The 26052-nt window shown below is 57.6% G+C and overlaps 2 protein-coding genes across 2 annotated transcripts; one reads left to right on the top strand and one right to left on the bottom strand.

Moving 5' to 3' along the window:
- Nucleotides 1–474: 474 nt before the first annotated feature.
- On the top strand, nucleotides 475–4413 carry LOC125698117 (cholesterol side-chain cleavage enzyme, mitochondrial). The gene is made up of 9 exons (XM_048956035.1): nucleotides 475–793; nucleotides 1001–1156; nucleotides 1490–1689; nucleotides 1969–2172; nucleotides 2809–2969; nucleotides 3045–3211; nucleotides 3362–3440; nucleotides 3586–3777; nucleotides 4111–4413. Exons 1-9 carry the CDS (start codon nucleotides 549–551, stop codon nucleotides 4231–4233), a joined length of 1527 nt encoding a protein of 508 aa, XP_048811992.1. The 5' UTR covers nucleotides 475–548; the 3' UTR covers nucleotides 4234–4413.
- Nucleotides 4414–4462: 49 nt separating this feature from the next.
- CCDC33 (coiled-coil domain containing 33) lies at nucleotides 4463–24125 on the bottom strand. The gene is made up of 11 exons (XM_048956514.1): nucleotides 24053–24125; nucleotides 23382–23543; nucleotides 7820–7890; nucleotides 7708–7732; nucleotides 5881–6076; nucleotides 5687–5775; nucleotides 5422–5553; nucleotides 5205–5268; nucleotides 4891–5093; nucleotides 4695–4811; nucleotides 4463–4525 (listed from the first exon to the last, which is right to left on the bottom strand). The coding sequence occupies exons 2-11, from the start codon at nucleotides 23487–23489 to the stop codon at nucleotides 4463–4465; spliced, it is 1068 nt and encodes a 355-aa protein (XP_048812471.1). The 5' UTR covers nucleotides 23490–23543; nucleotides 24053–24125.
- Nucleotides 24126–26052: the final 1927 nt, after the last annotated feature.

Below are 26052 nucleotides of genomic sequence, written 5' to 3'. Positions count from 1 at the left end.
GCGCGCCCCCCGGTGCCCAGCGCTGGGCTCAGCGGTTTTGCTCCTGAAGTGGAAGGAATAGGGGCTGAATAAAACTAAATACTAAAAAAAATCCGCCGAGTCCCCACTTCGGGAACTCAGCAAATCCCCGTTGGGTGGCTGCTCCCAGCCCTCCGTCAACCCAGGAGCCTCTCAGGGTCACCTCTGCAGGCTGTGCCCTCTGAAGCTGAGTTGGGGGGGGGAGCAGCAGCACTGCAAGCACTTTTATAATCTGTTTTGCAGGGAAAGCAAAACATTTTGAAGGCAGGGCAACTTGTTTTTATGTTGGAATGGCTTTTATTGGGGTTGCATGGCCAAGCATCAGCATCAACGCGGGGCAGGAGCAAGCTCCCCCAAGCGCTGTCCCCCAAAGCAAGGCCACCCCCTGCCCCACATCCCAACCCTTTTTGGGGCATTTCGCCAGCACTCAGCCCCGTGACGTGCTGGAGGCGGGCAACAGCTCCTTGCCTTGAGCCCAGGATTCAGGGATAAGAGCGAGGTCACCCCGGCCGTGTGCTCGCCCCGCTCCCATGCTCTCCAGGGCTGCACCCATAGCGGGCAGCTTTCAGGCATGCCGCTGTGCTGGAGGGATCCCAGCCCTCGCGGGGGTCCACTGCCCATTGCCTGGCCCCTCAGGAGCTCGGCCCTTCGATCAGGTGCCGGGTGAATGGCGAACGGGTTGGCTTAACCTGTACCACTTCTGGAAGGAGGGCGGCTTTCACAACGTGCACAACATCATGGCCAGCAAGTTCCAGCGCTTTGGGCCCATCTACAGGTGAGGGTGCTGAGGGGGAAGGGAGCTAAGGGATGCTGAGCTGCCTTGGTGCCACAGGGATGGGCTGGACGTGGGTCCCCTCTGAGCTCACCGTGGGGTTGTGACGGGGAGCAAACTGGGGATTCAGGGAGGAGAAAGGTGGGATATGTGTATTTGCTCTGCTTTAGGCTGAAATCCTATTATATTTCAAACTCCTAATGGTGGTAGGGAGAAGTTGGGTGTCTACGAGAGCGTGAATATCATCAGCCCCCGCGACGCAGCCACGCTCTTCAAGTCAGAGGGGATGCTGCCCGAGCGCTTCAGCGTGCCCCCATGGGTGGCGTACCGTGACTACCGCAACAAGCCCTACGGCGTGCTCCTCAAGTGAGTGTAACCCAAAAATCATCCCCCCAACAGCAACCCCAACAACAAGAACACCGCCTCCATCACCCCTAGCGGGAAGCCCCAAAGCAAGACCCCAGGGCTCCACTAAGCCCAGTGTGAACCCTAAAAATGAGACCCTAGGGCTCCTTCTCCACCCACATCATCCCCAGTGGGAACCTCAAAGATGAGATCTCAGGATTCCAATGGGAACCCCCCAAAAACAAGACCCCGTGGCCCAAAACCCCAAGCGCTGGGGGTGGTGGGAAGCCGCAGGGTGGTGGGATGGGGATGGCGCCCTCGGGGACACTTCTGACCCTTGCCTGTGTTCCGCAGGACAGGGGAGGCCTGGCGCTCGGACCGCCTGACCCTGAACAAGGAGGTTCTGTCACCACAGGTGGTGGACAGCTTCGTGCCCCTGCTGAACCAGGTGAGCGAGGACTTTGTGCAGCGGGCACGGGCGCAGGTGCAGAAGAGCGGCCGGGAGCGCTGGACGGCCGACTTCAGCCACGAGCTCTTCCGCTTCGCCTTGGAGTGTGAGTGTGCCCCCCAGAAACCCCCAAAGTGCACCTGGGATGGGTGGTGTGCTGCCATCCCTAGGGATGCTTCTCCCCCAAAGATTTGAGGTCTTCAGGGATGTACTGTCCACAAACAAGTAGGGAACAACTCGACATCTAATGATAGCTCAGCATGTTATGGCCAACCCTACTCAACCGCGATGCCAAAATCCTCCAGGAAGCCTGGAGATGGCTGTAGCGGAGGGCCTGCAGTCGGGATCCCATAGTCTGGGTCCCCTGATGGGTGCCATGTTGCAGCTGTGTGCCACGTGCTGTACGGGGAGCGCCTGGGGCTGCTGCAGGACTTTGTGGACCCGGAGGCACAGCAGTTCATCGATGCTGTCACCCTCATGTTCCACACCACCTCGCCCATGCTCTACGTGCCGCCTGCCCTGCTCCGCCACCTCAACGCCAAGACATGGCGTGACCACGTGCACGCTTGGGATGCCATCTTCACACAGGGTGAGTGCTCTTCCTCCATGCTCCTCATGGGCTGTCCAGGGGGAATGGGAATCCTAAGAGCTCATCTTCATCTCACCGGCACAGAAAACTTCTCCCACATCCAGCTGCCCATCTCGGGGTCAGCGGGGCCACTGCAGGGCCACTAAAGCTAGGAAGCCTATCAGGAGCTTGTAGGATGGAGTGGTGGGGAACCATGCAGGAGCATGAGCCGTAGTGAGCATCGCATCGAGAGGAGCAGCAGGGTCAGGGAGGTGGTGGCACTTGGGACAACAACCAGCCTCCGGGGGGGCAGAGATGGGGGACAGCTGGTTTTGGAGACAGCTGCGTCCCACCAGCTTTGCTCACCCAGCCCAGTCTAAAGAATGAGCAGCTCTACCGGAAAAAGCCACCAATATGTGGCAGCAACGTGCAAAGGTTGCCATTCAATCGTCACCCTCACGGTGGCACTAAGACTTGGCAGATCAGATTAACGATGGGACTTGGTGGTCTTAAAGATCTTTTCCAGTCTGTATGGAAAGCCCTTTCCAAGACAGATGAATCTCTGACTCTGTGACTCCACGGAACCACCCCAGCCACAAAGCCCCGCAGCCTTGGGTAGCATGCAGGCACTCAGCCCATGCTCCTATATTTCCTCAGCTGACAAATGCATCCAAAATGTTTACCGGGACATCCGGCTGCAACGCAAGAGCACCGAGGAGCACACAGGCATCCTCTTCAGCCTCCTGGTGCAGGACAAGCTGCCCCTGGATGACATCAAGGCCAGCGTCACCGAGATGATGGCGGGCGGCGTGGACACGGTCAGCACCGGGCAGGGTTTTGGCGGTGGGAATGGGACAGTGCACGGTGCTGAGTGTAGCTCTGCCCTGCTGCAGACTTCCATGACTCTGCAATGGGCCATGCTGGAGCTGGCACGGTCCCCAGGCATCCAGGAGCGGCTGCGGGAGGAGGTGCTGGCGGCCAAGCAGGAGGCACAGGGGGACAGGGTGAAGATGCTGAAGAGCATCCGACTGCTCAAAGCCACCATCAAGGAGACGCTCAGGTAGCCGGAAGGCAGCGGGGAATAGGAGAGCACACAGCTCCTTTTTCTCCCCGATTTTCTGTGCCAGCACGGGAAGCCGGTGGGATGGACATCCCATATGACAGATGGATGCAGATGTCCCACAACCAGGTGACCCCATCCAACCCACAGGCTGCACCCGGTGGCAGTGACACTGCAGAGGTACACCACACAGGAGGTCATCCTGCAGGACTACCGCATCCCCCCCAAGGTGAACCCTGGGCTATGGGGTGAGAGGGGAAACCAGGTCCTTCCTCATCCCCTTCTGCTTTGTTCTGGGCCAGATGTGGGGCACTAATGGGTGGCAGTGGGGAGGATGTGGGCACAAACCCCTAGGCTCGATCCTTCTCTCCCAGACGCTGGTGCAGGTTGGTCTCTATGCCATGGGACGAGACCCTGAAGTCTTCCCCAAGCCGGAGCAGTTCAACCCTGAGCGCTGGCTGGTGATGGGCTCCAAGCACTTCAAGGGGCTGAGCTTTGGATTTGGGCCACGGCAATGTCTGGGTCGCCGCATCGCCGAGCTGGAGATGCAGCTCTTCCTCATGCATGTGAGCACTGGGTTTTGGGGTGGGGTGGGTCATGGAATCAGCTGGGTTAGAAAAGACTTTCCATCTGGGTTGGAGAAGACTTCCTGGATCACTAAGATTCTCCAAGATCACAAACCCAGCCACTAACTTGACTTACCTGTCACTAAATCACGTCCCTAATTGCCACAACCATCTCTCTTAGTGCCGTGCCTTGTCTCTTAAATTCCACATCTGTGCCCCTAAATGCCATATCCATGTGTGTTATTGCCACATCCATGCCCTTTGTGCTGGAAGGGACTTGGGGAGGATCCATCCCCACCGTCCCCCACTTGCTCTTCCTTCCTCCCAACCCAGATCCTGGAGAACTTCAAGATTGAAACCAAGCGGGCGGTGGAAGTTGGGACCAAGTTCGACCTCATCCTCGTCCCTGACAAACCCATCTACCTGACACTACGGCCCCTCCAGCGCCAGGAGTGACATGGGGTGTCTCCAGTTGGTCCCAGCTTGGGGGACACCTCCATCAGCTCAGTGCATTCAGTCTTGGCTCCAGCCCTGCTTACGCCATGGGGCAGATGGCTGTCCCCTTCCCATTTTGCTTCGCCACTGATTTGCTCTGTATTTTCTGCACCAAAAGCAGCAGATCCTTGTGAGCATGAATTTCTGGGTGTCTCTGGGTGTCTCCGGCATCCTGCCCTAGGGAGACCCCCTAGGGCAGCGGGTCCAGGGTCCGGGGTCTCCTGGGGGGTAAGGTGGGTTCCGGGGGCCATTTCTGGTGGGAGATATGAACACTTCTCAGAGGTCTACAGACCCACACTGGGGTTCACTTTCCCCATGTCTGCTGGGAAATTTGAGGCAACCCCCCCAAAATGTGAGGTGGGGCTCCTCCCAACAGCTGCCAGCCCCACTGCAGGGTATTCCTATCCCTCCAGGATGCTCACCAAGGCAGTGGCATGCAGAAGGCGTGAGGCTGAGCCCCCAAAGCCGTGGTCCTGCTCCAGCAGCCTGGTGCCCAGCTCCTGCTTTTCCCGTGCCCATCTTCTCGCTGCCTCCTCCAGCTGTGAGGGACCAATATTAGGCTGCTCTGGGGGGGTAACCCTGAGCCTCCCCAGATCTGGGGGTGCTGGTGATGCCCACCTGCCTCTCCATTGCTCGCCCACGGGCTTGTGCCTCCTCTAGCTTGGCCAACAGGGACAGCTTCTCTGTGCCACCAAAGGTGCCCTGTGGGAGCTGTGGGGTGCTGGGGGGTGATGGGGGGCGTGGGGGCCTTGCCAGCTCCTCCCGTAGCCGGCGGTTCTCAGCCAGCAGCAGGGCGTGCAGCTCCCCAGCTGGGGCTTCACCTGCAGGATGGAAATTTGGAGTCACAGGGGATTGTGTTGTCCTCCATGGGACAGGGAGGCACAGACTCTGGTCCCTGTGGGGTGAAAGCCCCAGAAGGGACAGATGCCCACCTGCTGGCTTCTCAGCACTCTTGGAGAGCTTCTCCTGCAACATCCGCTCCATCACCCTGATCACCTGCAGGAGGGAACAGGCACGCCCCCGTGTCTCCAAGGGGGGGGGAACTGCTTGTGGTGGTGGCACTCACAGAAAGGTGGGAAGGGACTATGGGTCCCATTGGCTCCCAATGCTGGGTGCACACACCTGCATCCCCAGCCCACCACGACTCACCTTCTCCTGCTGCCTCACCATCTCCTCCAGGCCCTTTGTCCTGGCCACCTCCTCCCGGCACCGCCGCAGGGCAGCTTGCTGCTGTCTGTGGGCTCGCTGGAGCAGCACCAGCTCCTTCTCCTGATCGTTCTTCTGCAGGAAGGAAAGGGAAAACCCCAAGGGAAAGCATGGCAGAGGGCTAGATAGCCTCGTGGGGGATTCCCAGAGGACCTGCTGTATGGCTCCAGGCTTCCACCTCATTCCCTCCCCATCCCCATCCCAGTACCCGGATCAGCTCATTCTGCAGCCGCTGCACGCGATCCTTCAGCTGCCGCATCTCCGCTGTGCTGGACACCAGTTCTCCCTTCAGGGTGGCTGCAAGAGCCCACGCCACACTCTCAGCACATGGAGGACAGCACAGACCCCTCCACTGTGCCAAGCAGAGGATTCTCCCACCGTCTGCCCTTCCCCACCACGCACCCAACCGGTCCAGGATCTCTTCCCGGGTCATGACATCCACGTCCCCATCAGCGAGCAGAGCACGGCCCGGCTCCTGACGCCCAGCCAGGCTGTGCCGTAGATGTCCATTCTCCACCTCCAGGCTGGTGACACGCTGGTGCAGGGACACAAGGTCACCCGCCATGCGTCTCAGCGCCAGGCGGTACCTGCTCACCTCCTGCTGGCACGGAGCACACAGTTGGTACCCTGCCACCAGTGCAGGCTATGAAACAAACAGATCTGCCCTCTTGCAACCTCTCTTCTCCATCCATCCATCCATCCATCCATCCATCCATCCATCCATCCATCCATCCATCCATCCATCCATCCTTCTGTGCTCCAACTACTCATCCATCCTTTTCTTTTGTTCTCTGGTCATCCATCATCTTCTCTATCCACCCGTCCACTCATCCATCCTTCTCTCCAACTGTCTACCTCTTCCTCCATCCATCCACTCATCCTTGCCTTTTCCACTCATCCATCCTCCTCTTCTCCATCTGTCCTCCATCCCTTCTTCATCCATCTACTCATCCATCAACCTACTGCTTCCCTTCCCTTCCCTTCCCTTCCCTTCCCTTCCCTTCCCTTCCCTTCCCTTCCCTTCCCTTCCCTTCCCTTCCCTTCCCTTCCCTTCCCTTCCCTTCCCTTCCCTTCCCTTCCCTTCCCTTCCCTTCCCTTCCCTTCCCTTCCCTTCCCTTCCCTTCCCTTCCCTTCCCTTCCCTTCCCTTCCCTTCCCTTCCCTTCCCTTCCCTTCCCTTCCCTTCCCTTCCCCATCCACCCACTCTCTCTTTCCTTCCCTATCCATTCTTCTCCATCCATTCACCCTTTCCCTCTCCCTCTATCCACCCTTCTCTCCCCATCCTTCACTTCCCCTGCTATCCATCCTGCACCCCTAAGCCTCCTCCTCTCCACCCACCACCTCTCCCTATACCCCTCAACCCCAGCAAATCCTGCAGCCTCTGCCTCATTTCTCTTTCTCTTCTTGTCACCCTATGAGGGAAAGTCAACTCTCCTGCTCCTAAGGGCTGCAGAAGTGCTATAGCTGGGCGTAATCCCAAGCTTCCCATTCCCTGTCAGTCAGACTCTGGGCAGGAGGACATTCCATCATCTATGAGGGAAGAACTATCACCAGGGTATGTTTTAATGGACAGACAGTGCAACATTTCCCCAGAGAAGCAGGTGCTGGAGAGACAGATCCAGAGCAGGGATTTTCCCTTCCTGTTCCCCCTGCCTGGCCTCTCCCCGTGGCCACATAGGAGGACGAGGATGAGGATCATTCAGCGGTGGCCATGGGAGCAAGGGCAGCACATGGCCCTATATTTTCCTGGGGGGGGGGGGGAACCTGCCCAAGGTCGGGTTTGTTTGGGTGGACAAACAACCAGGCACAGCTCTAGGAGGACAGCATGAAGCTGCTGCATCTGCATGAGCATCCCAACCCTCAGCCTGCTGAAATAAACCCCCTGAAATCAAGGGATAGCTCTTGGGTAGGGATGGACACCAAGTTCGTTTTTGGGGGGGGGGGGAGAACCTCTTTGTCCCATGGCACCAGTGGGTGCCAAAAGGAGAATAATCAGCAGAAGGACTGCGTGTTAGGAGGCAGCTGAGCCTCCTGTATCCCTGCCAAAGCTCAGCCTTGAGGATGTCCTTCCACAGCAGCCCGGGGGGGTCTGGCAGCACCGAGTGGCCTTGGGGTGCCGGCACAGCAGGGCTCTGCTCCTTGCATGGAAGAAGGACAGCAGCAGCTCTGTGCTTGGACCTATCCCCTCCTTGGGAAGCAGGATCCTGGGGGTGTCACCACAGCACGCTCACCTGCTCCTGGGGGACATCCTGGGACCTGTGGGCAGAGAGCAGGGGGACACCCAGGGCTGACTCCCAGCTGGGATGCAGGGGACCCCGCGTAGCATCACTGAGTGCCCCATACCTCTGCTGTATTCTGGGCAGGATGTTGGACACGGCATCAGCTGGCGGCAGGGCCACGGCGTCACGGCGGATCTGCAAGGGGACATCAGTGCCAGCAGTCCGTGTCGGCCCCACTGAGCCATGCAGCAAATGGGGGAGCGCTCACCACCTCCCCTGGGGGCTGTTCCCAACCTGGGCATCTGCGGCTGCCACCGGAGCAGAGCCCGGAGTCGTGTGCGGTGTTGATGGCATCCCTGCTGTCACCACAACACAACGCTGCGCTGCTCTTAGCAACCCAGCCGGGCTCCCTCCTGCGGCAGCCCTGCCCCAGTTCAGGGCAAAAACGCTGCAGTTTGTCCCCAGAACCCAGCAGGGTGGCTGCGACACCCCCCAGAGCCACCCAGCCCCCCTCTGCCTTATCTCCTTCTCCCAGCACGCAGGCAATCTGGTGGCAGGTCCCAGGCAGCCCTTTGGTGATGGCACCTCATTTCCATGCCTTGGATCTCCGTGCACTCCATTAACTTCTGAGGGTTGCGGCCCGCTCAGATCCGCAGGCAGCGATGCTGGGGTGGGCTGAAGTGGAGCTGAGATGCTGCTCACATCTCCAGCTGGAATTTGTGGGGTTTTCAACCCACGCTCTGCTCCCCATATCCCCACATGGCAGGGGACATCCAGCAAGGGACGTGTGTGTCCCATCTCCGCGTCCCCCCGGTGCTGGCAAACAAAGGGGCCGGTGTGGGTCGATGGAGACCCTCAGTGCCTCATCCCGGGGTATGAATTTTTCATCACAGAGCTGTAGGAAGCATGCAATTATCCTCTCCATCAATAATGCACGGGGACTGGAGACCCTTCCCCAACCTCTGAGCATCTCCTTCTGCCACCGCTCACATTCCCACTTGTTCGCCCCAAAGCCTCCACCTATCCCAGCAGCAGCCAGCAATGGGGATGGGGCATGGGAGGAACAGGGCTGCCCGCTCCCACGTCCCACACTGGGACCTCAGGGAAGGGCAGAGTTAAGGGTATTTGCTCTCCTTTTCCCCTGTACATGCTTCCTACCACGCATGCATACATCTCTCCTTCCTGCAGGGGTCTGGGATGAAAGGCTGCGCAGCCACATCTGAAAGCACGCAGGCTTTGAAACTCCTGCTGATTTTTATTTTATTTTATTTTATTTTTTTCCCTCCTTCTTTCCCCCATCATTTACAATCCTCTGAAGCTTTCCCTGCCCGCCGTGCCGTCCCGCACGCCTTTCATCCACCCCGAAGAGACACAACCCCCCCCCCCCCCCACACACACACACCTCCTCCTTCCTCCCCCTATCGGCTTAGGCCAAGTTTTGTGTTCTTTTCCCTCTTTCTGTTTTTTACATATTTACTTAACAAGTCGCTCAGAGATGCTTTGATGCCCCCAGTTTGCTGGCATCGATTCCTCCCTCGGCACTCACTCTCATCCCTGCTCTCCCTGTGGGCTGAGGATGCCTCTACTCGTTTCACTGATGAGCCCAGAGCTCATAGAGCTGCAGATCTCCCCCCTGCCCACCCCAATAAACACATCCCTGGACAAGCACTAATCCAGACTCCACTGTTGTTCTGACGAGGGGATAAAGCACAGATTTGCTTATCGGAGAGAAATTGCTGCGGCGACTTAGGCAGATTAGAAAGAAAATTCCTCTGTTTTGCCTCTTTTTGGGAAGCAAAGCTTCCGAAGCCATCAGGAGGGAATTTCTCCCATTCCCAGTACTTGCAGCCTGCCTCAGTTTCCCCACGTGGAGGAGCAGCACAGCGTGCAGCTTCAGGTGTGGACGAGGTGGTGAATCTGATTGAACCCAGGTTGAACTCGGGATCTGGGAGATGGGGGGGGGGTTGGGGATGGGGGCATCGCTATTCAATTTGGGAGTTAATTGGATCAGATCGAAGGCGTTCATCTGAGCTGAGCCCCATTTAGAGGGGATGTCAGCATTGCACTGCTGCCTGCTCCGGGCTGATAAGGCTGCAGGAAGCAATGATCCCACAGCGGGGTCCCCAACCCTCCCAGCCCCTGAATCATACTGAAATGTACGACCAGGAGGTGCACACGGAGCAGCGATGGATGGAGCCGCCCCACCACGGCACCGCTTTGGGGGGCTGCTGCGGAGCACGGGGGGCAGCCCGGGGTCCCATCGATCTTCCTGTTTGCTGACGTATCGACCCCGTGTGCTGACACAGCTCTGCGGGGAGCACCGATCCATCAACGCCCGCAGCTCGGAGCTGCTCTCTGGTGTTTCGTCTTCTCACCCCGCTCGGTGTCGGTCCCGGCGGGCGGCGGGATGAGTGGAGCGGGGCGGGCACTAGGTGGCACTCGGGATGCGGGGCCGGCAGGGCCAGGGCAGCTCCGGCAGCTCCTGCAGCATCCTCACCCCTTGTTACATCTTTACTCCTTGCAGCACCTCCGTCCCCTGCAGCATCGTCACTCCTTGTTCTATCCTCACCCTCCCTGCAGCACCTTCACATTCCTTGCAGCATCCTCACCCCTTGCAGCAGCCTCATTCCCCCGCAGCATCCTCACCCCTTATTACACCCTCACTCCTAGTTGCATCCTCACCCCTCTGCAGCACTCTCATCCCTCTGCAGCACTCTCGTCCCTTGCAGCACCTTCACCCCTTGCAGCATCCTCACTCCTTGTTACATCCTCCCAGCACCTGCAGCACCTTCACCCCCCCTTGCACCATTCTCACCCCTTGCAACACCTGCACCCCCCTGCAACATCCTCACTCCCTGTTGCATCCTCACCCCTTGCTGCACCCTCACCCCCCTGCAGCACCCTCATTCCTTGCAGCATCCTTGTTCCTTGCAGCACCCTCATCCTTTGCTGCATTCTCACCTCGTGCTGCATCCTCACCCCTTGCTACACCCTCCTCTTGTTGCATTCTCGCCCCTTGCTGAACCCTCACTCCTTGCAGCATCCTCATTCCCCTGCAGAATCCTCACCCCTTACTGTATCCTCACCCCTTGCAGCATCCTCAGCCTTGTTGCACCCTCACATCCCTACAGCATCTTCACACCCCTGTAGCAACCTCACCCCGTGCTGCATCCTCACCTCTTGTTGCACCCTCACCCCTTGCAGCACCTTCACCCCCCTGCAGCACCCTCATGCCTTGCAGCACCCTCACCCCTTGCACTATCTTCACCCCTTGCTGCACCCTCATTCTCCTGCAGCATCTTCACCCCCTGCTGCATCTTCACTCCTTGTTGCATCCTCACCCCTTGCAGCACCTTCACTCCCCTGCAGCACCCTCACCCCTTGCAACACCCTCATCCTTCGAAGCACCCTCATCCTTTGCAGCATCTTTATCCCTTTCAGCATCCTCCCTCCTCAGAGCAGCCCCCACTCTGCAGCCTCATCACCGCTTGCAGCATCTCCCCCTCTCTCAGCACCCCAATCCCATTGCAGCATCCCCATTCCTTGCAGCATCTTCACCTCTCACTGCACCACCACACCTTCACCTCTCACTGCACCATCACCCCTGCAGCCCCTTCAATCTCTGCAGCATCCCTTCACCTCGTAGCCCCAGCCCCGCACTGTGAACACCGAGCTAGCACTGTGCTCCCTGCCAGGGCCCTGCATCGCCTTGCTTTCCCCATGCCCCACCATAATTAAGGCATTCAAGGTGAGCCCTCCCCCTGGCATGTACAAGCAAAAGCCTTTAGGTTTGATCTCAGGGCTCAGCAGTGAGGAAGTGACAGCGCTGTGATCAACGCGGCCGCGCCGTCGGGGCTGTCATGTCGCTGCCACTGCACGCAAGGCCCATTAGTAGGGTGTCAGCCCCCATCGGCAGGGCTGTCAGCAGATGGCTGTGAGCCCCCAGCACCTTGCAGCATCCGATCTGCCCCCCTCCCTGCGTGCAGGGTGGGCTGGTGGCAGCCCCCCGCCCGCCGTCCTCCTTTATGGCAGCACCCCGTTAGGTTGGGCACGGGAGGGGAGCCATAAAGCTCAGTGGGTTGGATGGAAAAATAAATAGCTTTTCTTTCTTTTGATTTTATGATATGTGTATTATTCGTTTTTTCTTCATTGCTAATTCTCTTTCTGCCTTTTCAACCTGAATTGCAGCCCCCCCCCCCCACCCACTGCAACACTCCCATCCCTCGCAGCCCCCCATTCTATGCAGCACCCCCATCTCTTGCAACACTCCCACCCCTTGCAGCCCCCCCACTCATTGCAACAGCTCCACCCCTTGCAGCCCCTCATTCTAAGCAGCACCCCCGTCCTTTGCAATAACCCCCCACCCTTGCAATCCCCCCATCTGTTGCGACGCCCTCACCCTTTGCAGCCCCTTAATCTGCTGCAACACCCCCAGCCCTTGCAGCTCTCCACCCACTACAATAATCCCATCCTTTGCAGCCCTCCCACCCATTGCCACCCCCATTCCCTTGCAGCCCCCCATTCTATGCAGCACCCCCACCCCCTGCAACACCTCCACACCTTGCAGCACCCAAATCCCTTGCAGCTCCCCCCTCGTTGCAGCCCCCTGCCCATTGCAACACCCCCACCCCTCTCAGCTCACAATGACACGAGGATCCTTCCGAGCCTTCAAGACCCAGAATTCCAGCAGCAAGACCCCAGTTTACCCTGAGCATCCCCCCCAACCCCAGCACCTTTGCAGGCCCCGCTGCCCCCCTGCCTTCCCCCTGCTATTGAAGGAACAGAGCGGAGCTGTAAGGACCTGTTATGGCAAAGCCGGCTGGCTGCGGTATGGGGAAATATTAGCGCCACAAGGGCTGGGTTTGAATTCCCCCCGTAGCTCCATTTATCAATACAAAGGGCTGGGAGGAGGAGAGCAGCTGCTTTTTTTTTTCCTGCGCAGCTGAAAAGTAGGAGATGGAGGTGCCTGGGGTCTTAAAACCTAATGCAGCGATAATAGGGGAGAATTCGCTAAATGGATTCGGGATGGAGTGAGGAGACAGAAAGTGGTGCGGGCACACATTGCCACGGGGGTGATGCTATGGAGCTGGGTGAGCTCTGCTTTTGGGGGGAGCCCAAGGCAGCAGTGCCAGACACTGCCGGCGGCCTTAATGTGATTTCTCTGCCCTCATTTCCCCTGCCCTGCTCCCGCCAGGCTGGCTGTTATGGACTCGCCACTAATCTGGTTATGGGGGAAGTCGCCGCTAATGGAGGGAACGACGGAGCTGCGTGCCTGGCTTTGGGCTGTGCGGAGTGGTGAAGCCCACGAGGTGATGCCGAGCACCCTGGGGACCGTGCCCAACTGATTTGCCCTCCCACCTCCCCGCTGCTCTCCTGGAGGTGAGCAATCATCCTCCACGAGGATGCAGAGCGCTCCGTGCTCCCCAAAGCTCAAACAGCATCAAAAGCCCCCACAAGGGCCGGAATCATGCAAAATGCAACAGTTTAGGGTCCGCCTGCAATTACCGGGGCTGGCGTCCAGCTGCTGCCCAGCCCTCTCTCGCTGCAGAGCTCGTGCTCTTAATTCAATTAGCGCTGCCCCGAACGCTCCCTTGGGGCTGCTGGGCGGCAGGCGACCAATTCCCCCTTAACGAACACGTTGCCTGTTTCTGCACGGCTTTCCCCCATCCCATCACGGGCAGGCGTCAATCAAAGCGTCCCCATGGCACAAGTCCACACTGGCCGTGCAGCAGCACTACCCCAAAACCCAGAAACCCATTGACATGCAAGGGCTGACGGCCACGCTGGCGCTGCGACGATCGGTACGCCAGGCACCGATCCGCTCCCGCTCCTAAATGGCAGCAATTACATAAATTAAGGCTGGTTAAGCAGCCTGTTGAGTTGGCGTCGCCTGGAAAATAACAGCGCTGGATTTTCCTTTTCCTTCCCTCCCCCTCCCCCTTATTTTTGGTGGGCTTTTGCCTTCTGTTTTTGGTGACGTTTGGACCGCCGCGAGTCAAACGCGCCACAACCACGCCGTGCCCAGGGAAGCACAGCGATCGCTGATGGAGCCACAATTAACCAGCAAGGGTGACTAATAAATAGGGAGCGATGAATAAAAAGAGGTGTTCAATAACCAGGGCGATTAATCACGAGGGGTGATTAATTAACCCCCCGGGGAGGAGGGTATCTCCACGTGCGCTCTGGGACCAGCAGCTCACATCCTGCACACGTGTGTGCCCTGCGTGGCCAAACTCCCATTCGCCATGCGAGGTGGCACAGCTGGGGCGGGGAAGGGAGAAGGAAGGGGAACTGTGTGCCTCCATTTGTGCAAAGCCAGCTTAATTTTCCACCATGAGACTTTTTCCCCTTCGTTCAACTAACACGCCACGTTCCGGCCCAGCCTTTGATTTCTTTGTCTCAGATCTTTTGTTCCCATTTGTGCTCTGCTAGGAGGTTGGGGGGAGCGGGGACACCCCAGCCAAGCTATCCCCCCATAGGGCTGAGCATCCCACATAGGGCTGCACATATGCCCAGGGTTTATTTAGCTGCACTCCATATAAAAAGCCGAGCCGATCCGGAGCAGCCCACCAGCTCACAGCCGTACTGCACTCCTTTTTGTTCCCTCATCCAGCTCTTCCCAAGGAGAGGGTGGGGGGGGAAAGGGAGAGAGGATGGGCTCCCAGATCAAAACAATAATCAGCTAAATGAATTCCGCAGCATTTTCCCGCATGACTGCGAGTGATAATTTAGTGCAGCAGCCAGCTGGAAGCAAAAGGATTAATTCTGCACTTAGTGACACCCCTGTGAATAATTCATCAGACGCAGACCCCTTTTTTGCTGACCCCCCCGGGCTGCAGCTCCAAATCCCCCCAGCCAGCAGCAGGGACTCCCTGGGGAGGGGGCAATGAAATCACCAGAAATTAACTTTATGGATATTAGGGTTGGTTGGTTTGGTTGTTGGTTTATTTTTGCAAAGGGGCTCAGGGTCAGCCGCAGCCATCGGATCGATCGCTCGAGGCTGAGGGTGAGTGGGGTTCTCCCCTTTCCCCCCATTGCTGGCAAACCTTCCCCTCGTGGTGGGGGGGACACAAATGATGAAGGATAGGGGAAACTGTCACCGCCTCAAAGCAACCCACTCTGAATACAGGAAGTTTGGGGGAGTTTCTATGGAGTGGGGCCATCACTTCCCACTGGGTTGCTGTGCCAAGGGGTTCCCCAGTCTGTCCCCATGCTGGTGATACCCAAGGCTTGGGGTGTGCATGAGGTGCTTGGGGCAGCACAGACTCCCTGCAGGGCATCAGATCTGATGCTCTGATGCGGGCAGACGGCTTGGCACAGAGCCTTGCAGCCTGGAAGGAGGAGAAGGAGTAAGAGGAGGAGAAGGAAGGGGCAGCCTTCTTTCTCCGTGATGCAGCCCTAAATATTGGCACGAGCGGAGATGGAGGTAGCCAAGGAGGCTGGGCTCAGCTCAGCGCAGCTTACCCATAGCCAGCTGGGCAAGGAGGGGTTAACCAGATGGGCACACATCCCCCTGCTCTCCCCGACTCCCCCTCCCCCAAATAAGCGAGGTGTTGGCTGCTGGAGGTGAGCACATTGCATGCGGACGCTGATGGGAAGGGACAGGTGTGGTGACACGCTGCATGGGGCCACCGAGTGCCATCAGCCCGCGTTGGCAACCGCTCTGCTCCCACTCCTGCATCCCGCACACCCTGCATGAGAGCGGGCTGGGGTGAGAAACCAACAATTATTGCGGTGAATGAAATGCACCGGAGGGTTTGATGGGAAATCGCAGCCTCGCGGGTGTCTGGGCGTTCGGCCGGCCTCCCCTAAGTCATATTTTATTTATGGGCTTCTCCAAACGTGTTGGCGCAGCGTTTTGCTCCTCAGACACAGAAAAAACACGCGGGATGGGGGGAGCCATGCCCTCCTTGGGTGCCCCCAAATCCGTCACTCGAAGCATCCTGTTGCCCTGGCAACAGGGGTATTGGGAAGCACGGAGTGAGTTTGTTGGGTCTCAGCTCCGTTCTTTGGGATCTCCCTGCCTTTATCCCCTCCTCGCAGCAGGGGTGACACGGGCGCATCCCGATGGATGTGACACCCAATGGGTGCCCCATGGCACGGCCCTTTGTATGCCCCCGTGCCCCCCTGCCTTTCTCTCAGCTCTGCCCCCGCCGCTCGCTCTACAAGTTGACAAGCGCAAAGCGATGCTTTTTATCAGCAAAAAAAAAAAAAAGGAAGGAGCTGATGGAAGGCAAAACCGCCCTCTCTTTATGCTGCCATCAAGGCCTTCCCTTCCCCCAACCTGACAAGAGGCACCAGCCTTAACTCCTGCTTGGCCAACCCCGGGGCGCATCCCCAAAAGCTGCTTTCTGATGGGAGAACCATTGATTGGAATATTCTGGGGAGCTCCAAGGGGGGATAAGGGGATTTGGGATGCTCAGCCCCCACCCGCTGGGCTCTTTGGGATGGGTGAGGTGTGATCTTGTGCCATGCACTGAACACCTGACCCCAGCGTGCACAGCCCCTTTTATCCAAAGGGCTATTGCGGGCTCCAGAGGCTAATTATCCACAGTATTGATGATGAAGGGATGGGGAGGGGGCTGACGGGAAGAGAGGAGATTGAATGTTAACGACCGCTGTCATTAAAGCCAGCACGTAACAAGGCTGAGCAATAATTACTGCAGCCATAGGGGCTGCGGATCCTGATAATGCTTCGTCTGTGCTGCTTTCGCCCCTGTGGCACGTCTCCCACATCAGGGCTGGGTTGGGGTGAATCCCTCTGCTTTTGGGCACCTGTCTGCGGGAGCATCCATTGCTCACACCCTGACTTGGATGGGGACCATGAAGGCTGCAGTGGTGTCATCGAAAGCGTCACAAATGCCCCATTGGTGGGACATGGCAGTGGGAAAGTGGCTGGTGGGGGAGAGACCTCCCTCTCTTCTTGTTAATGGGTTTGGTGGCCCCTCGCTGCCCTGTTGCTGCATGGATGGCTTTGGTGGCTCCTCACTGCCTCGTTGGAGCATTGGAGCACCTCCTTGGGGTTTGGTGACCCCTCACTGCTCCATTACAGCAGGGATGGGTTTGGTGACCCCTCACTGCCCCACCGGGGCATGGATAGTTTTGCTGGCCGCCCACTGCCCCACTGCAGCAGGGATAGGTTCAGTGACCCCTCACTGCCCCATTGATGGGGTTGGATGGGGTTGATGGCCCCTCGCTGCCCCTTGCTGCCCCTTGCTGCAAGGGGCATGTTCTCCATGCTTCTCCTGCTGTTCCGTTTTGGGGCAGCTGTGGTCAGCAAAGCCCACCTGTGGGATGTGGAGCTGAGCTGGGCAGCCTGGGCAGGTGGGAATTTGCATGGAGCTGCAGGAAAATCAGCTCTCCAGTAATGAGCTCTATGGGGGATAGCTTCACCAGCAACGTGCTCGGGGTCCGAATGAAGCCAGGCCTGGGAGGAGGAGGAGGAGGGTGAGAACCGCCTGCTCCGGGCCCCCTTCATTATAGACTTGCCTAAGGATGAGAGCATTCAAGAGCTGTGAAGTGGAGGGGAAAAAAACCTTCCCAATGGAAGGGGCAGGGCAGCAGCAGGCTGTGAGTGGGGTTGTCTGCTGCTGGGTAGCTCAGCAGCATTCAGCAGCGACCTTGAGTTTCTTCTCTCCCTGCTGAAGTGCAGAAAGGAAGAAGCACGGGGGTTTTTCACCCCGCATCCCACTGTGACGGCAGCAGGCTTTGTGCCACTAATTGCACCGCCCCTGCCAAGGTCAGCCCTGCAGCACGGCGGCCAGCAGTGATATATCAGTGTGCATGCAGGTCAGGGTGGGAGCAGAGCATCCCAAACCCATTCCCATCTCATTGGGGTGATGCACCGGGTGGAATCCAGCTCCCACCAGCTCCTTTCAATGCAGATAAACCCACCTCTGCGCGGAGGCACGCTGCCCTCCTTCATAGCGAGCACCCTGACAAACAATCAGCAATTCCCTTCTGCCTTGCCTCCCTCACTATGGTTACTAAAAGGCCCCTCATGTGTCCTGCATCCCGAATCCTCCCCCCCCCACCCCTTCCATCACTCTCCCGTTACCATGGCGATGCTGTGATGGAGCGGCACCAGGATGGAGAGGGAGAGACGTACCAACCTGCACCAACCCTCGCACTGGCGTTTAGGATATTGATGTTTAAATCTCCTGAGATTATCTGGGAGTAATTGGTTTATGGAAATAGAGACAACTCCTGCCTGGGACTTACCAGGGTTGATGAGGGGGTGCAAGAAATGGGGATGGGGTGATGAAGGGGCTGCAGGGCTCGGTGTTTCTGCACAACACGCAGCAAGCAACAGTTTGTTTGCACAGCAGAGCTCCGTAAAGCTGCTCCTGGCTCTTTGCTTTATCCCAAGCAGACAATCCCAGGTTCCAGCCCCACATCCCGCACTATCTCTGCACTCACTGGGTGGTGTTGCTGTGGGGAAGGTGCCTGGGGAATAAAATAAGCAATTTCCCCCAGCAAAATTTCAGCCCTTGCATTGTGCCCCTCTCTGCCCGCCCAACCCAAAGCACGGCCGCCTAATTGCATCCCCTGGCACATGCATAATGCAGTTCTCCTTGCTCGGGCGTCTTGTTTTATTTATCAAAACACTCTTTTATTTATTATGATATCATCCCAAAAACCAAGCAGCCGAATGCTTTGACATCACTCTTGGCTTTCAATATTATGCACGCTCACTTCCCAATGCCCCACGTGTGGATTTATGTCCCGGCAAGGAGCTCCCAGAGAGGTTCTCCACTGGAAAAAACACACTGTGGCCACGTAGAATGTCTTACTCCACTAGACAGGGGGTAAAGTGATGATAGGTGGGTGATGGTGGCAATGGTACCCACATCCTGCAGCCCAAGCACGGTCTCCCAGACCTAACAGTGTGGGTAAATCATCCCATTTTGCCCCCACGTTGTGTTAACATGGACTTGGCAGATATTGGGATTCCAGCCCAGCTCTCGGAGAAGGGGAGAAGCAGGCAACCCCCCCTCCCCACTCTCCCCTCCCCACCCAATTAATTCACACCAGCTGATGCGACGAGGCACGGAGAGGCCGCAAGCTGCTCCTCATGGAGGGGGGGACCGTCCCTCTGCCGCTCACACCCCGAGCATGTGAGAGACAACCCCCCTCCCCATCCCCATGTCCCCGGTGCTTATAATGCACTGTAACATTTCCCTCCGCCCCGCGGGCTGCTCAGAGCCTCTGCGTGCAGATCCCAACCGACACGTGGCTTCAGCTCCCCGGTCCCTAACGAGGGGCTGCCTCGTCCTACACCCCTCACATGTCACCACCCCGCTGTGAGCACCGTGCTGGCTTCAGCAGGGTGGAACCAAAGGACTCCCCATGGCAAATGACCCCCCCCTGTCTGCTCTTTTCGCTGCACAAAGACACATGGGGTGGATGGCAGCACCCAAAAGAGGTGGCTCAGAGAGCACGGAGAGGGACTGGCATCTGTTTTTTGGGCTGTTTTCTCATGTTTTCCCATTTTTCCCCCATTCTGGATAACACAGCAGGTATTCCAGCACACATCTCTGTTGCCAACGCCTGTACGTACGTCTCCTGGAAAATCTATTGTATCTTACCTCTAGCAACGGTTGCGGGGTGATAATTAGCAGTTGATTTTAATAGAAAATTCACAAATGGTACAGCTAAGGAAAGCTCAGCACAGTGACAAAACCATTTAAAAATAGCAGGTGTGAGCCACGCTGGGCTCTGCAAACAGCACACTGCCAGCCCATACCCCCAGTCCTTCTCAGTGCCACAATGAGCCACCCTACAACACCCAGCTGGAAGGGTTCAGCAGTCAGGATGCTCCTTGGTCGTCTGGCTGATGGAGTTTGCAGCCTGGAGCTTTGGAGCTGGAGCATCACTGAACCCATGGACCCGTGGCCCAGAGTGGCTTGGGGAGGGGATGGAGGGGTTGGTGCATGCGTGGCATGCTGCAAAGTGGGGAGGTGTGCCAGTGGTATGACGCAGAATGGGGTCCTGCATTCAGTTTGACTGGGGCTCCCCTGCAGCATCAGAGGTGATTTATGAGAAGCTATTGGATGGCACAGCTTTATCTGCCCCTGGAGACCCCATAAAACAACAGTGGGAAGATGGACTGGGGCCGGTGTGAGCTCTCCTCCCCGATGGCTCCCCAGGCTCCTTTCAGCACGCTGCGAGGCATAAAGCGTTGGGCTTTAACTGAGTGCTGTGGTTATGGCAATGGAGTTGCAGCATGGTGTAAGTGGGGCCAGGCACCGCGTGGAGCTGTGGGGGTCCCAACCCCTCAAAAGCTGATGTTCTGCAGCCTATGTCACTCATCCCCTGGCCCCTGCAGCACGGAGGGACGGGAGGAGCGGATCTGGGAGGGATCACGCAACCTTGACCCTGGTGCCACCCATCCCCGGCCCTTCCCCGCTTCCTGCACCACAGCAGGCAGCTAATCACATTTGGGGCTGCAAAATCTCATTTAGGCTCTATTAATGCCGAGTTGCATGGCACAGGCCCCGGCCTGTCTCTGATGAGTGGAGTGAGGAAGGCAATGCAGCTCCGGAATGAGCTTGGGGAAGCGGCCAAACCCAATTACTCCTGGGGGGGAGATGGAACAGCATCCTCCTTCCACATGCAGAGGGCATCCCTGGCCCCACAGACCCCGGCAGCATCGCTTCCTTCATTATCCACTGCCATTCTGCATCCACAATGCCGCCTTGAGGGGACCCTGAGGTGCTCATTAGAGATCACAGGGCGGTTTGGGGCCCCCCCTCCCATCACATCCTTTTCCAGGACAATCCCTGCTCCGGGCAGGGGGATCCCTATGGGCCAACGTTTGCTGAAGCCATTTGGTTCCATTCCTGCAGCACAACTCCCAATTCACCTGGCACATAATGAGCGTGCTGGCAGCCCAGCCTCCCTCCCGCTCCATTAGGGGAGCTTTACACTCTCTGTATTTGTCAGCGCCACGCGCGCAATTTCCTTCCCCCCTTCCTCTTAAAGCAGAGCAATTTTTTTCTCTTTAACCCCATTTGCTTTTCTCAGAAAGGCAGACGTTTTGACACTTAAAGGGACACGAGGACTGAAATTGCAGGAATTAGTGCTGGCAGACACCGCTCGCTCCGCACGTCGACGCGAGGCGCTTCCCAAAGGGCTCCTGCTTGGACATGAGCGAATCACATACCCTTTATCCCCACTGAGCCCCTGCCTTGAGCTCTTTGCTCCATTTGAGCTGAGAAAGCACACACTGCTGCTCTGCTCGTACCAGATTCCTGACCTCATCTCAATCTCTATAAATGCAAACAAGGTATTGGGACCAAGAAATTCCCCCCAGCAGCTCCAGCATCCTAATGTATGATTTCCATACCATCTAGGAAACAGAAAATCTCCCCCCTTCCGTGCTTCAAAAGCTCCCCGGGGTGGGAGACCCAAAGCCTTGCAATGCCCAGAGTTTAGGGAGATTGCTTATTACTGGGGAAAAATCAATTGTCAGAGGACAAAGGCAATGCAGGGAGGGTGGCTTGGCGTCAGCATCGTGGTCATCTCAACCTTAAGCTCCCTTCTGGTGCCTCTCAAAGGAGCAGGACGCAGGGCATGGGACGCTCAACAAGGGATGCTGAGCATGGGATGTTGTGTGTGGGATACGGAATGCTGGCTGTGGGATGCTGGACACACGATGCTAGGTGTGGGACGCAGAGCCTCCGGAGGATGCCTGTGAAGTCCCCGATGAACCCATCATCCTGACAGCCTTTCAAAGGCCGACAAATTGCTCGCCGGAGCGGCGTCATTCATCGCCCTGCCGGCAAAGTTTGTTTTTTCAGCCTCATTGGGTTTCCAGTGAATGGAGCAGCTCGCGGCCCTTCTCTTCAGCCTGGAGGTGGGATGACCCTGGCTGTCACCACGATGAGTGACACGAGGTGGCCGGGGCACAGACGGGAGACACGTGCCATCCATCACCCACTAACAGAGAGCTCAGCCCCGGTGAGGGGAAGGCAGAAGCTTTTATCGGGGAGGAAAGCTTTCATCCATCGCTCAGCGAGATGGGGCACGTGGCACGCACATCCACATCCCAGGAACCCTGCCATAGGTGGGCAAAAATGATCCAACTGCAGCCCCTAAAGCAGCTCCCAGTGGCCATATGCATGGGGAGGGAAGGCTGTGATCCCCGTGCCCTGAGAGCAACAGATTGCTGTGGCAGGATGGGTGCCCGGCTGCCAGCTGGCCTGGCAACACACCTTCATGGGCTGGCAACCAGCTCTGTCTGCCAAGAAGAGCTCCAAAAGCTGGCATCTCCCCACGCCTGGCTGGGAGGAGGAATCCCTGGGGGTGATGCTGTGGGATTTGTACTCACCCAGCCCGACCGCTCGCCCATGGCCTTGAGCACATGCTGTGAGGGTGGCTGGAAATGGCCAGGCTGGGAGCATGCAGCGAGCTGCAAGGTGCCGTGCCCAAACCCTGGGACAATTAGGGACCGTCTGGCCCTGCAACGTGCTCGAGGTGCCTGAGCAGGCAGCAGAGCCTCTCACTTCGTGCCGAGGAATACATTAGCCACAGGTTGAGGGGAGATGAGAAAATTGTTATTGCCGTGCCTTGGCCTTTTGGGAGGAGCTCAGCGCCCATACATCAGCTTCTCTGCGTGACGAGGACACCAACAATGCACTCTCCTTTCCACACCCCCCCCCCAGCTCCCTTCTGCCCAGAACACTCAGCCCTGCCATAAGGATGATCTCAAGGGGAAACTGAGGCACCATGCAAGGCCACTGTCCCCCCTCACCCCACAACAAGCAAAGGGCTCTGCCATCACCTCATCCCCTCCCAGCAGTCAGCCCTCCCCCGCCTCTCAGCTTCTAATTTTTAAATAAAACCCATCTTGGCAAATGCCTGCATGCTGACATCAGCAGCAGGTGATTGATCGTTGCTGAGTGCTGCATTCCCCCCAGGGGCCCCGCACTGAGGGGGGATTGCATCGGTGCTTCCTCAAGCCCCCATCCCGCTCCCATCCCTATCGATCGCCATCGCCTTTTCTGACTAGACATGTGCTGAGCAAACTCAATCAAGCCTCACTAATCACGGGTTCTGCCCAGTAAATATTTCACTAATTGGGATGGGAGTGCAAGGTGTTGGGATTTTGGGACAGCCATAGGGACTGCCATTGGGACTGCCTTTGGGACTGCCATGGGACAGCCTTTGGGACTGCCTTCGGGGCTGCCATGGGGCAGTGATGGGACTGCCTTTGGGACCACCATGGAAAACAGCCTTTGGGATGCAAGCGGAGTACTGGGAGGACCCCAGAGCATGAGACTTGGCCCCATCTGCATCTCAGCTTCCAGGAAAGATGTTTTCACAGGTGTGAACTGCTCCCAGCAGAGATGTGCTCCCAGCAGGATGCCCCTTGGGCAGGGCCCATCCGCTTCCCTTTGTTTGCACAGCTTTTGGCAGCACCCCGTAGAAGTGCAGCCTGCTGCTTTGTTAATGCTGACGGTTTCCAGAAGTCTCCATCTGAGCTGGGAGATGAAGAGTTCAAGATTTACAAGCCCATATGCCAGTGGTCAGTGTTTTACTCACTGACACCATGCCTGGCTCCTCCAACCACAGAGCTGCGTTCTGGGGCTAAAATCCCAAAGTTTGGTGCCCTGTTCTCCCATTTCCCCAGCATCCCAATCCAAGGTCTCCTCCATGGCATCTCCTCCATGCTCTGCACTAACCTGTACTACCCACGGGCTTGGGTCCAGGCTGGATTCTGGTGAGGAGAGGTGGAAGCTCAGTGGTGGCCCCAAAGAAGAGGAGGAGGAAGAGGAAGGCTGCTCACACATGGAATCACCCCGCACATCCAGGGAGGAGCTGAGCACAGGGTCAGTCTGTGGCACCTACGGGTGAGGAGAGGCTTGTAGGGGCAACCCCAACACCAACTCACTCTAGAACCCATTCTTTCAGATTTAATCATTTTCCTCTACTCCCACACCTCCTCATAGACCAAACCTAATAATAATAATAATAATAATAACCATTATGCAATAAATTCCTCTTATTACCAAGCTCTCCCAGAGCTCCAGCTGCAGCTGATGGGAACCAGGCGCTCCCAGCCTGCCAGGGCAGGGCAGGGCAGGGCAGGGAGGGGTGGGGATGGAGGGTTTCTGCTTCCATAGGGTGGTGCATCAGGGGCTGCCCGGGGGAGTGAGGAGATTTGGGCTGGGGATCATAGCCCTGCTGCAGGTCCTGTGCTTGGGAGAGAAATAGGGTGAAGTGAGCTGAGCTGGGGAATCATAGAATGGTTTGGGTTGGAAGGAACCTCAGAGATCGTCAAGTTTCAACCTGGGGCTGAGTTCCCACCCCCATAGGACCCACCCCAACGCCAGTATTCCCTCTTGCTCCCTACCTCAGTGAGCAGTGAGTGGTAGGCAGACTCAGGTGAGTGCAAGGGGACACTGGGAGATGGCCCAGCTGGGGATGCAGGTGACGGGGCTGTGCTTGCTGCTCGGTGTTCCCTCTCCTGGGCATGGGGTGATGGTGATGGAGACACCGGGGCAGGTGGCCGGTGCTCATGCAGGGCAGCAATGAAGGCCAGGCGGCCGCAGTGCATGGCTGGCTGCTCACTGCCTGCTCGCAGCAGGGCCAGCACTGCGCTGTAGCGATACCAGTCCTCATCTCGCCCTGCCAGGAGCTTCAGCCGTGGCTGGTCAGGACGGGGATAGATGGCAAAGAAGGCTTCACCCACCCTCTTCCTCCTCAGTAGGGTCCCAGGGCAGTGCAAGGCTTCGATGTGGAGCCGCACATCGTGGTTCTTGTCGTTCTTGCAGTAACCTGATGGGAATGCTGGGTCAAGCCTTGGTGTCCCTTCCATGCCACCAGTGCCGTAGCCTGCTCAGGTGCTTTGGAGACCAACTCAGGCTCAACAGTTTGCTGCAGGAGCAAAGCTATGGGCGTGCTAAGGGGTAGGTTTCCAACCCAGGGGTCCCTGTTTGCCACAAGCCCATCCCTGAAGCAGTGGACACTGTAGGGCCTCCTGCTATATAAGCCCATCCCCATGGCATCCAGCATCTCACCTCTGGGCAGGGTGAAGGTGAACTTCTTCCTCTGGAAGGCGCAGATCTCCCCCAGGTGACCCTGCAGCACGGTGTCGGTGGTGCCGGTCCTGGTGGGCACGCTGTCCCCATCCCCAATGCGCAGTCGGACACCGTCCCCACTGTCCCTCAGCAGTGGGTTCTCCACGGAGAGCCGCAGGGCATAGCGACCACGCCGGTTGAACTGGGCGCTCAGCACCTCAAACTCAAAATCCAGCACCTTGTCCTCAGCTCGGAGCCGCCAGCGCTGCAGGCTGGCAGGAATGCGGGACTCCCCAGCCATGGAGATGGAGATCCTGATGGCAGGGAGCTCCCAGAGCCCTGCAGCGAGCCCGGGGCTTGTGTTAGAAGCAGAATAGGCTCTGCTGGCACTCCCACCTTTTTCCAGCAGAAAAACGCCTGGGGGTGCCCCTGGGTATGTGTAGGCTTCACATCTTGGCAGGCAGCTTTCAAAGGCGAAGCAGTGAAAGAAGAATCCTTGCCCTTGGTGCTGTGGAGAGATGCTGAGGGCTTTCCTTTCCCTCTCTGTGCAAGGACGGAGGCTCTGAGCTCTGGTTTGTTTGTAAGGCAACCAGGTAACTGCCAAGCGGTGGCTGCCTTCCAGCAAACAGCCCAGGATATCCAGGGTGATGCTGGCTGTACAGCAGAGCTGGGTGTGCTGGTATGGAGTGCTCCTCCAGCCCTTTGCCCTGCAAACCCTAGGAGAGATGAATGGGAACCCACCAGATCCTGTGAGACAATCCTGCTCCTCCTGATTTTTTGGCCCCACAGCAATGAGATTCGGGTGCCAAATGTGTGGCTGCCTCTTGGCTCATCCCCAAGGTAAGTGGGGCTGTGCGTGGAAGTGACTCCCCATTGGGTTGTGTGATCCAAGAGAAGGGAATGGGGTGAGAACAAGGCATGAGAGGTGCCCAGACTTGCGTCTGGACTGCATTTTAAGGCTGAAAGCTCTCTGCAGGTACAGGATGGGAGCATTTGGGGGAGATGCTTTCCCTCTAAGCTGCTCTCCTTCTGCTCAGCATCACAAGGGCTGCTCTTCCCATACACAAGTGCTCAGCCCACTGGGGGTATTTTGGGATCGAGCTCACAGGGTGGTGGGCAGGGAGCTGGAACAGCCCCTCTGAGCCCCCAGCCCTGTCACATCACATTCCCCGATCCCTGTTGAAAATAGTGCATTCCCACAGCCTTCGGGATGCTTCCAGTGAAACATGAGCCGGGGCCATACCAGCAGATGGCCCTTCTCCTAGACAGCCCGTCCATCCATACAAAAAAACTGCATTCCAGCTCTTCAAGCTTGAAACAACACAGTTATCCT

Source organism: Lagopus muta, chromosome 10, assembly GCF_023343835.1.
Source record: "Lagopus muta isolate bLagMut1 chromosome 10, bLagMut1 primary, whole genome shotgun sequence".
Taxonomy (NCBI): domain Eukaryota; kingdom Metazoa; phylum Chordata; class Aves; order Galliformes; family Phasianidae; genus Lagopus; species Lagopus muta.
This window is presented reverse-complemented; position numbering and strand designations above follow the sequence as displayed.

Excerpts from the sequence above, each read along its gene's own strand:
- LOC125698117 (XM_048956035.1), top strand. The coding sequence starts at position 549 with ATGCTCTCCAGGGCTGCACCCATAGCGGGCAGCTTTCAGGCATGCCGC. Across the intron at positions 794-1,000 it reads CGCTTTGGGCCCATCTACAG|GGAGAAGTTGGGTGTCTACG; the intron begins GTGAGGGTGCTG and ends TAATGGTGGTAG. Across the intron at positions 3,441-3,585 it reads ACTACCGCATCCCCCCCAAG|ACGCTGGTGCAGGTTGGTCT; the intron begins GTGAACCCTGGG and ends CTTCTCTCCCAG.
- CCDC33 (XM_048956514.1), bottom strand. The coding sequence starts at position 23,489 with ATGTGTGAGCAGCCTTCCTCTTCCTCCTCCTCTTCTTTGGGGCCACCA. Across the intron at positions 5,094-5,204 it reads GAGTGCTGAGAAGCCAGCAG|GTGAAGCCCCAGCTGGGGAG; the intron begins GTGGGCATCTGT and ends TCCATCCTGCAG. Across the intron at positions 4,812-4,890 it reads GGCGAGCAATGGAGAGGCAG|CTGGAGGAGGCAGCGAGAAG; the intron begins GTGGGCATCACC and ends GGTCCCTCACAG.